The following is a 10,149-nucleotide window of genomic DNA, read 5'->3' as shown; positions in this document are numbered from 1 at the left end:
AAGTAAATTATAAATGGTTTTCGCCGTCTAGTCTTCGAGTTGGAGTCTTTCCGACAAAGTCTCGAGAGTAAGGTTGCTGTCAAAGAGAGCGAGAATAAGGACATTCTACAAAAGATGAAGCATGTGGAACAGGACTTGCAGGTGAAATATTTTTCCATGGAAACGATTAGCACGACTGCAAGCACAATGGTGCTTATTCGAGGGCCACCACGAATTTATCGAAACTCATGAGCCTCTTGTTGCTCACATTGCCTGCACTATAGATGACCGCAAGGCAGCATGAGGACGAAATCCGGCTGTTGAGGTCTCAACACAACATGGAGATGGAGCAGTTAAGGATGACTCAGGCTAGACTGAAACAGGAAACTGAGCTGCTTGAGACGAAACTGCGTGCTACCAACACGCAGCTCGAGCATCAGATGCAAGAAAACAGTAGTCTGCGCAGCACTATCTCGACGCAATCATCAAACTGCCTAGCGCTCGAGAGTGACAATCGGGCACTCAAGATGAAGATTGAGGTACAAAGCTGGAATGCAGGCACTGGGTTCTCTTAAGGACTTGGTGTCTGGACGAGGATTTGTGTCTGCTAAACGCGAGTCTAATATTGTTCATTGTCTTTGTTTCCATTTTTCTCTTTTTTCTTTTTCCTTGTGCTGCAGAGGACCGAAGACACGCTGATTCAGAGAGAGACTACAATTGAGACCCTGGAACGACAGCTGTCCGAATCACAAGTGCTTGTTCAGGAGCTGGAGCAACGCATTCGCTATGAGGAGACAATCCGCCGTCGTCTCCACAACACTATCCAGGAGCTCAAGGGCAACATCCGAGTATTCTGCCGAGTTAGACCTGTGAGTGACTCCCCAAGCGCCAGCAGGAATGAAACGACGGCGGCGTTGATCAAGTATCCAGACCCAGAGGGCCGGGAAATTGAGTTTGCGCAGTCGATCGAATCGGCTACGGGTTCGCAGACTCAAAAGACATACCCGTTCACGTTCGACAAAGTCTTCCAGCCAGCATCGACACAGGATGACGTATTTGAGGAGATCTCTCAGTTGGTGCAATCGGCTCTGGACGGTTATAATGTGTGTATCTTTGCGTACGGACAGACTGGCAGTGGAAAGACACATACGATGGAAGGGCCCTTGAATGCAGATGCGAAGAGCATGGGTATGATTCCTCGTTCTGTTCTACAAATCTATGAGAACGCCAAGGCACTCGAGTCCAAGGGTTGGGAGTATACGATGGAGGGACAGTATGTTGAGATTTACAACGAGTCGATCAATGACCTGCTCGGGAACGACGGGGCGGATGCTCCAAGCAAGAAGCACGAGATTCGACATGGAACAAACGGCAAGACAACTATCACAGATATTACGACCGTGGTGCTGACCTCGCCTGAAAAGGTTGCGGCTCTTTTAACGAAGGCAGCCCATAATCGATCGGTCGGATCTACACAGATGAATGAGCGGTCGTCCCGAAGCCACTGGTGAGTGGATATCAAAACTATATCTTTTTGGATCTCGACATATTTTTTAACGGTGCAGAAATCGTTCTGTTATTAACACAGTTACGCTTTCTCTATCTATCTCGCTATTGTGCATCGCGGTCTTTGCCAACAGTGTATTCACACTTCGACTGTCTGGAAGGAATTCTATAACGGAGGAATCGAGCGAAGGTGTTCTCAATCTCATTGATCTTGCAGGTTCAGAGCGATTGTCACAATCAGGCGCAACGGGCGACAGACTGAAGGAGACGCAAGCGATCAACAAGAGCTTGAGTTGCTTAGGTGATGTTATCTATGCCATCTCAAACAAGGATCCACACATCCCATATCGAAACTCAAAGGTAAAAAAAAATATATCGGAGGGATCACGCTTGATGAAGAGAAGCGGCTGCGACGTCAAAGGCGATGCAGCAGAGCAAATAATTGAACAATGTACAGAAACTAACTTGTCCCCCTCTTTTTCTATCTCTCTTGGTTTTGACAGCTGACATATCTGTTGCAGAACTCGCTCGGAGGCAACAGTAAGACGCTTATGTTTGTCAATATCTCGCCGCTGATGAGCAATTTTAACGAGACGCTATGCTCTCTACGCTTTGCGACCAAGGTGAATGCCTGCACGATCGGAACCGCGACCAACAAGCGAGCGGTCGTTGGCAAGCCATGAGGCGCATGAAGATGAGGAAATGACTGAACAAAAGCTTGTCTCGACCATTTTCTATATTCTCCCTTCACTCGTGTCCTTGTGTACATTACTTTTATCATACCCCAGCCAGGCATGCAGTTTACCAGCCGCGCATTGTGTTTGTTTTGGAGTTCTTTTGTGTGTGTGTTTTCGTTTTTTTTTTTTTTTTTCCCTCTTTCTTTCTTCAGTCATATTTTCTAAACCCAAGGTAGCGACTTCAGATGTATGGGCTGAGATATCTGGACAGTTGTGTATCATAGATTCAAATAAAAGTTCATTTGCAGTGAATGACACAATGGATGGCATAGAGAGAGGTGCAAACGGCGCCTCTGTTTCTAAGAACTAGTTATTCAGGTTTGCATGGGATGGTTATGAATAAACTGTATTTTTTTCGGGGCATCCCTGTAGTATGTGTGATATCTATTTATCTATAGGGTCCTGTACTCATCCGCAGCCTTGACGAGTCTTGCAGTAGTAGCGAGCTCCTTAGCACTGTGTCCGGCATCGGCCATGAACTCGAACTGGGCTTCTGGCCAGACCTTATGCAGGTCCCATGCAGAGGTGGCCGGGCAGACGACGTCGTAACGGCCTTGGACAATGGTGGCGGGGATATGACGGATCTTGTGGACGTTCTCCAAGATGTGAGCGTCGGTCTTGAAGAAGCCCTTGTTGAAGAAGTAATGACACTCGATGCGAGCAAAGGCCAGGGCCCAGATGTCCTCGGCGGCCTTGGCGACCTCGACAGGGTCGACATAAAGCTTGGAGGTGGTGCACTCCCAAGTGGACCAGGCCTTGGCGCACTGGATGCGTTCTTCTTCATCAGAGCCGGTGAGGCGCTTGTGGTAAGCGGCGATCATGTTGTCGCGTTCTGACTCTGGGATGGGCTTGACGTACTCATCCCATGCATCTATGTTTTTTTTTTTTTTTTTTTTTTTTTTTTTGGAATGACAGAAGAGAGAGGGATGGGATTAGAAAAGATTAACGGAGGAATGAGATACTAGCTGGGTAGATGCTGTGGGGGCTGCAAATGATGCTACTGTTCTCTGGTCTTTACCGGGAAAGATGTTGGAGGCACCACCGTGTTCGTAAAACCATCGCAGCTCAGATTGGCGCAACATGAAGATACCACGGAGGATCAGGGCCTTGACGCGATCGGGATGCTCCTGAGCGTACACCAAGCTATTGGAGTCCCAGAGGAGGATAAGAAGGTTTTTTTTTAGTTCAGTCGTGATGAACATTTATTTCTCACGCACATCAAAAAAAAAAAGTCCGCAGTTGAGCAACAAAAAATCCTGGGAAACAAGATCCGGGGGGACCTGGATGCTGGACTGAGAGCGACATACTGCAAGCCGCATGGTTCATCGTCTCCTTACCTGAGGGTGCTGCCCCAAGAGCCTCCAAAGACGACCCACTTTTCGATCTTCAAGTGCTCTCTCAGCTCTTCGATATCGGCAACCAGGGACCAGGTGGTGTTGTCCTCGAGCGAGGCCGTGGGGGTCGACTTGCCGGCTCCCCGCTGGTCCAGGAGAATGATTCTGTAGACCTCAGGGTCAAAGTAGCGGCGGTCGTGGGCAGAGACACCGCCACCGGGACCACCGTGAAGGTAGATGACAGGCTTGCCCTGGGGGTTGCCGGATTGCTCGTAGTAGAGGCTGTGGACGTCAGAGACCTTGAGGAATCCATGGTCGTAGCATTCAAGCTTTGGGTAGAGAGCGGTTGATTCTGGCATGGTGTTTTTGAATGGATGAGGAGTGAAGAGTAATGAGCAATGTAGAAAAACATAGGCTGAGGTCATGTTCCTGGACGTGGCTTGAGATAAAGATCCTGGGACCCATTCTATTGGGGGACCTTACTTAGAGCGCGTTTCGTGCCTGTTTCCCACGGTATTCTATAACAGTGCACGCGATGCCTTGGCACAGCCCGCGAGGATGACAGAGTGATAGGGAACTCGATGGAATGCCAGGGCCACGAACCATTCCCCCCACTGCACTGTCGAGTCGCAGTGGTCGATGATATGTTTGGGCAATGTCAAGTGCGGCACTTATTACAACTATTTTTTTATTTGATTGCACAGTAGATAGTTTTTGGAAGAAATCCTTAGCTCTCACGCACCATATTATACCTCTCCAAATCGAGGCTTCAGTACTCGGTGGGGGCTGACTCGACGGGTGTGTTGTTGCCTTACAACTCAGTTTTCTCTCCAGTGTACGGCTGTGTGTGCTGGTGCTGTTGAGGCTGGAGGTCCTGATCATGACGAAGCGATGACCTATCGGCACCAACAGGCACATTCTCGTCCAACTCAGTCTTATCGGCCGTTTGGCGAGGATACCCTTGCTGAGGGAGACCATCGCGACCATCATGAACACCGTCTGAGAGACGGGACTCGCCTGTGTGCTGCGATAGCTTGAGTTGTTCTGCATCATTCTCCAAGTGCGACACTGGCTGCGCGCGCGTCTTCCATGCGGGGACGTCCGAGTTGAAGACTTCGTCCATCTCCTCGAGGGTGTGGCCCTTAGTCTCGGGGAACATGAAGAAGACATGGATGGTCATGGCCACGCAGAAGGCTGCAAAGATAAAGTAGGTGCGGTACTGGATGTTTTCCAGAGCTGGAGGAACAGCGTAGGCAAGGATAAAGTTAAAGGCCCAATTGGAGGCAGTCGAGAGGGAGACAGCCTTGGAGCGGATACGAAGAGGATAGATCTCGGCAGGGTAAGTCCAGGAGACAGGGCCCCAGGAGATGGCGAAGGAGCAGACAAAGAGATAGGAGCAAGCAATGACTGCACGCGAGGCGGCGTCATTGTCTTGGATGGCCCAAGTTGTGGTGGAGTTTGCCTCAAAGGTCGTGGCAGAACCGAATCTGCCCATTAATCCGCCGATCATGAAAAGCCAGAAGGCCATGAAGGTCGATCCGATAAGTAGCACAGGGCGACGGCCCCATCGATCAATGAACAGGATGGCAGGAATCGTCATAACAACGTTCAGGACATACTGGATCGAAGATGCCTGCAGGTTGGCATTTTGGCCAGTGATGCCGGCACCCTGGAAGATGAAAACGATATAGTACATGGCGACATTCATGCCCGTCAGCTGGGACCAGGACTGAAGGGTCATACCCAAAAAGACACGCCTGGCATTCGGGGAACGGAAGAGCTCGCGATAAGAGCGAGCAGCCTGGGTTTTGTCAAAGTTAATGACTTCCTCAATCTCCTTGAATTCAGCCTGGACCAAGGGGTCGTTCTGATTGCCTCCTGCACGCAAGTTACTGAGAACCTCAAGCGCCTCCTCCCAGCGGCCATGGTCTGCCAGCCAACGGGGCGAATACGGGAACATGGACATTCCGATAAGAAGGATGATTCCAGGAATGATCTGGATCCCCCAGGGGATGCGGAAGGCAGCGTTGGAGTTGATGAAGGAGCACCCATACTGAATAAAGTATTGAATAAGAATACCCCAAGTGATGGCCCACTGTTGGAGCGAGACGATTCGACCACGGATGTTCTTGGGAGCGATTTCAGACTGGTAGACGGGAACAATCATGGAACAGAGGCCGACAGCGATACCGTTGATAATACGACCGACAATGAGCATGCCGACGCCTACAGAAGCGCACTGGATGATGGAGCCGACAATCCAAATCATGGCGCCGAGCATGATGGTGCGTTTGCGGGAGATCCGGTCGCCAAGTGGACCGGCCAAGAGTGCGCCGAAGAACGAACCTGCGGGCATAGAGGCTACGATACCGCCTTGCAGAGAGGACGAGGGCTTGTGGAAATATTCCTGGTAGCGATCAGTGCCTACAACTCCTGACATTGAAGCGATATCGAAACCGAATAGCATTCTAAAGGTAGCGGATAGGTATATTTCGACAGCTATATGAGAAAATAGGCTTCCCAGGAGGTACCCATATGAAAAATAAGAATGCAAGGGTGTCTGCTTACCCGCCAATGGTGGCGAATGCGCCCAGGAAATAGACATTGCCTAGGAGCCTGTACTTTCTGGACACCATGATGGAGGTGTGTATGTGTGAGTAAAGGTATTATAGTGCTTGAGGAGGAGTGCAATTTTAACTGTAAGGTGAGATATCAAGGATGGGAAATGTAAGGTGGAGATGGAGGGGGATGTGAATAGTTTTTATATATTCGTTGCCGTGGGGAAATAAAGATGGTGATGGTAGTGACGATGCTGCTGCTGCTGCTGCGATCCGAATTAGGGCAAACGGGTGCAGCAGGGGTTTGGTAGAGAAGCGACAAACTCTCGTCATATTAGACTATACGCAGTCGACATGGGCTCGTAGGCTACATCGAAAAGTGCATTAGGCCATGGTCTTTGTCCTCGGTATCCGATGACATGATTCGTTGGAGCATGCTTCTGTGTACTCTCGCGTCCACATTTTGAACGGGGGTTTTTTGATTTTTTTGTTTGTTTGTTACTTTTTTACTTTTTTGTTTGTGCATGCGACAGCTTCTTGTCAACTGGACGTCATTTTTTTTTTTTTTTTATTGGCAACGACCATGGATGGGTCCATGTCAACTCAACCAACATAACCAAACATAGTGGTGAACTAGTGAAGAAGAACACGCATTTCTTCACAATGCACTTATCGTCTTCTGTTCTATCCCACCATGCACGGGTAAGTAATGTGCCTTGTGAAGCGTGCGTTCACAATACGTCAGTACCTTGTCGTTGTCCTCAGTCAAGCTTGTTTAGTCTGCGCTGGGACCTGGTCATTTACGGAGTGGTTCCTGAGTACTGGGAATCGGCATAGGGCTTTCTTATTACCCCACACGTCCAAAATGGGACCGAATTACATCATGTGGATATATGTAATACCGATCGGGGATGTCTGATTGGCTACCCGTCGATCCGATACTCGATTTAAGGTTTTTTTTTGCACCAACATTTTCAGGTTGAAGCACCATGATCCATCAAGTCTTTTAGTCGATCACCTGCTGCTGGACTACCATCCTCTAGCTTACTTGTACACATCAAAGCACGAGCGGTCTTGGCCTACCGCTTAGACTTATCCATCTTGGGTATACAAGTTTACTGTACTCATTCTGGTCCTTGCTCCCTAGCGCTCAACAAAGTCGCACGGTCATGCTACATATCCAGTGTTTGAATATTCCCCGCCGTTGCCGCTGCCGTTGCTATGATTGATATCACTCCTCAAACTTTTTGCAGTAAAGTGCACGTTCGACCACTGCCAATAGGTCTACCTTGTCCATATCCACATGTAAACAACTCTACTTCATGCACCTCAGGTTTCTCCTTGGCCTCTGACTTCATCTTCAACAGAATGGTTGCGCTAAAGGCCATCGTATCGCCGCCATGGGTAGAAGGCGAGAATCGTTTTTGCCAAATGAATATTGTTCCTGATCACTCCCTGCGCTTTCTCAGTGCTACCAGACCGCGCAAGATTCTCAACGGAAGCAACCCAGTCGCTATCGGCCCCAATCTCCTCAATGTCCGCCGAGAAGTCCGCTGTCGCATCCATCAGCACTAGTAGCATCGCCGCCTCGCCCAGCTCCTCCAGTTGTACTGCCGTACTGTGGGCGACGCTATACCTTCAATTGACTAACCAAGCAGAGGACAGGGCCACTCAAATTTGAAGGGCGGCGGATTTGTTTCGATACTGTCCCACGCCATCTCTTCTGTATAACTCCAAGTTGTCCCTTTTTCCTCAGATCCGTGGGCTTTGGAGGCCTCAGATAGGCTGCTCATAATGCAGGCGCGTTGAAAAGGCCAAAAGTCGAGCAAACGCTACCAATGAACCTGACGGTGAGAAGCATCCAGCCGCCAAGAGCGAGAATGCTGCCATGAAGACTTACTCCCCCCTGTGATGTTTTATGTACCTGAGAGTGAGTCAAGGAGACAAAAGAGCGTTGTTGTTTATTATGCTCCCGGTAGGGGTTTTTATAGCCCCGACCTGGGGCTTGGAGTATTAGATAGCTTAATAGTCCCATGAGTAAAAATGGAAGTGGCCTAAATATGAAGGTTCACTCCCAGTACAGTCCCAATTTGGGGTCTGGACGGAACAACTCCCCCCGAGTTTTGATCCCTCAAAACTACTGTTGAGATGGGGTTATTCATCGATGTGTGAGGAAAATGATAGTAAAAACCTCTGCGATATGAAATGTAATGGAGGAAAAGGTAAACCTCCTAGTAGTTCGTCTGAGGAAAGCGAGAAAAACCTCAGTTTGATGATTTAGTTACGAGAGAAAAAGGTAAAACTCTGGTGCGTCAACGTCTGTGCGTTGCAACCTTAAAATAATGAATGTGGGGAAAAATGTACAAAACCCCTGAATTTTCTTTCTCTCTTCTGGAGAAGACTCAGAGCTTGAAAGCCCTCAGTAAGCATTATCGTGCTCACTACTTTGCTTTCTTCCTGGGAGAGGAGTTTTTCTTTCCTCTTTTTCCCTTACTCGCATCTTTTGAGACTGGTTTTTGCTGTGCCATCTGTTGTCGTAGCGTTTTTCTCTGAACTCTCTTTCCTTCTCTGCTTGCTTTGCAATGACATGAGGGTTCTGTTGGTTCAAGCGCCTCCAGTACCGTCTGATGATCAGATCTGAATCAAAATTGTCATACTCTAGTTGCGAGTTGTGAGAAGAGTCGTATCCCTTCCACTTGACAGTGTACCTCGCCCCCTCCGCCGTGAGTTCGTGGCCAAGAATGGCTTCGACTTCGTACGACTCATCATTGCGACCATCTAGGTCCTGCGTGACAAGTTTGAGTTGGACAGGGGCGTAGTTGCGTTCTAGTTTCTGATTCGTGGCATCCAGCAGAGTGAAAGCTCCATTCTCTTACGTTCCATGACCTTGTAAGGGCTTTGGTGCTTTGGTGCAAGCTTGCCTTCCGGGAGTTGCTCTCTGGCCATGACATAACAGTCAGGAGGGAACCCCAGAATGTGATGTGTACGATTGAACCTATCAATCATTTTGCGCTGTGTTTCTGCACTGGCTTCTGACACTGCCGGAAAGACTAGTTCCATAAGGTATTCCAAGCGTTTCTCAAGTTCTTCTTTTGTCATAAGATGTGCTTCTGCTGACGTAAAATCGGTTAGCCCTGCAAAGGAGCGCCCGAAGAATAATGAGAACGGCGTAGACTTGTGAAGACTCGCCGCACGCACGTTTAATTGGAGTTGGGTCAAAGGAAGGTAAGCATCCCAAAGATCAAGACGACCTTCAAGTTGCTTTTGAATATTCTCTTTAAGGGCTCTAACATATCTCTCAGCAACACCGTTGGATCGAGGATGATATGGTGTAGATAACCTGTGATCAATCTGCAGCTTTTGCGACATGAGTTTGGCTACTTCATTTACGAATTCGGTGCCATTGTCGCTTTGGATAATCTTTGGGAAACCAATTGTACAAAATAATTTGAAGAGGACGCCTGCAACTGTCTTGGCTTCCTTATTCGGCAATGGTTCCAGGAAGACGAATCTAGTACAGATGTCAACCATTACCAAGGCGAACACGTTGCCTTGCCTGCTAACGTCAAATGTGGCGAGATCTATCGCTATATGCTCTCCAGGTAATTCTGCATGAATGGCTTTCAGTGGATGATATCCTTTGCGTGCAATATTGAAGTGCTGACAGGGTCCACATTGGCTAACCCATTTGAGACAATCTTCCCTGAGCTTTGGTCACATTTACCCTCGCTCATAAATGGCCTTAACCATTGCATTACCCCCGAGATGACCAAATTCATGGACTTGATTGAGTATTTGTTTGCGTTCTTCGACGTCTAGAACGGTAGTTCTGTCCATGTCGTTCGTCTGCATAACATGAGTATACGATGCTTCATGATTAATGGGTACTGTCGAGAGACGATCTGCTATGTCAACTGAAGAAATAGTGATGTCCTCTTTTGTAGGCGAAAGAGTGGCCTTTCGTAGCCCTGACCTAGTCACTGCTGCAATACGATGCTCCTTGCCTTTAGAGTTTACACTCTCAACAGGCGTCCA

General features: G+C 48.6%; 4 protein-coding genes across 4 annotated transcripts; 1 reads left to right on the top strand and 3 right to left on the bottom strand.

Moving 5' to 3' along the window:
- Nucleotides 1-419: 419 nt before the first annotated feature.
- On the top strand, nucleotides 420-2,168 carry BC939DRAFT_398810 (P-loop containing nucleoside triphosphate hydrolase protein; the record flags this gene model as incomplete). Its single annotated transcript, XM_051552442.1, has 4 exons — nucleotides 420-518; nucleotides 660-1,486; nucleotides 1,620-1,845; nucleotides 1,989-2,168. 4 exons carry the CDS (start codon nucleotides 420-422, stop codon nucleotides 2,166-2,168), a joined length of 1,332 nt encoding a protein of 443 aa, XP_051410646.1.
- A 367-nt stretch (nucleotides 2,169-2,535) lies between these two features.
- On the bottom strand, nucleotides 2,536-3,989 carry BC939DRAFT_455965 (Alpha/Beta hydrolase protein). Its single transcript, XM_051556269.1, has 3 exons — nucleotides 3,560-3,989; nucleotides 3,241-3,365; nucleotides 2,536-3,093 (listed from the first exon to the last, which is right to left on the bottom strand). Exons 1-3 carry the CDS (start codon nucleotides 3,979-3,981, stop codon nucleotides 2,615-2,617), a joined length of 1,026 nt encoding a protein of 341 aa, XP_051410645.1. The 5' UTR covers nucleotides 3,982-3,989; the 3' UTR covers nucleotides 2,536-2,614.
- A 266-nt stretch (nucleotides 3,990-4,255) lies between these two features.
- On the bottom strand, nucleotides 4,256-6,274 carry BC939DRAFT_412534 (general substrate transporter). The gene is made up of 2 exons (XM_051552951.1): nucleotides 6,125-6,274; nucleotides 4,256-6,024 (listed from the first exon to the last, which is right to left on the bottom strand). Exons 1-2 carry the CDS (start codon nucleotides 6,190-6,192, stop codon nucleotides 4,368-4,370), a joined length of 1,725 nt encoding a protein of 574 aa, XP_051410644.1. The 5' UTR covers nucleotides 6,193-6,274; the 3' UTR covers nucleotides 4,256-4,367.
- A 1,749-nt stretch (nucleotides 6,275-8,023) lies between these two features.
- On the bottom strand, nucleotides 8,024-8,440 carry BC939DRAFT_455957 (uncharacterized protein; the record flags this gene model as incomplete). Its single annotated transcript, XM_051556268.1, is given in 2 exon segments — nucleotides 8,024-8,168; nucleotides 8,182-8,440. Coding segments are annotated over 2 exon segments (188 nt in total), but the record flags the coding sequence as incomplete, so codon positions are not given.
- Between the last annotated feature and the right edge of the window lie 1,709 nt (nucleotides 8,441-10,149).

The sequence above is a fragment of the Gamsiella multidivaricata genome (assembly GCF_025024155.1).
Source record: "Gamsiella multidivaricata strain RSA 2152 chromosome Unknown BC939scaffold_46, whole genome shotgun sequence".
NCBI classification, from domain to species: Eukaryota; Fungi; Mortierellomycota; class Mortierellomycetes; order Mortierellales; family Mortierellaceae; genus Gamsiella; species Gamsiella multidivaricata.
This window is presented reverse-complemented; position numbering and strand designations above follow the sequence as displayed.

Coding starts and splice junctions, on each gene's coding strand:
- BC939DRAFT_412534 (XM_051552951.1), bottom strand. CDS start 6,192: ATGGTGTCCAGAAAGTACAGGCTCCTAGGCAATGTCTATTTCCTGGGC. Junction 6,025..6,124: donor GCATTCGCCACCATTGGCGG/GTAAGCAGACAC, acceptor CGCTACCTTTAG/AATGCTATTCGGTTTCGATA.
- BC939DRAFT_455965 (XM_051556269.1), bottom strand. CDS start 3,981: ATGACCTCAGCCTATGTTTTTCTACATTGCTCATTACTCTTCACTCCT. Junction 3,366..3,559: donor TCTTGGGGCAGCACCCTCAG/GTAAGGAGACGA, acceptor GGACTCCAATAG/CTTGGTGTACGCTCAGGAGC. Junction 3,094..3,240: donor TGCCTCCAACATCTTTCCCG/GTAAAGACCAGA, acceptor AAAAAAACATAG/ATGCATGGGATGAGTACGTC.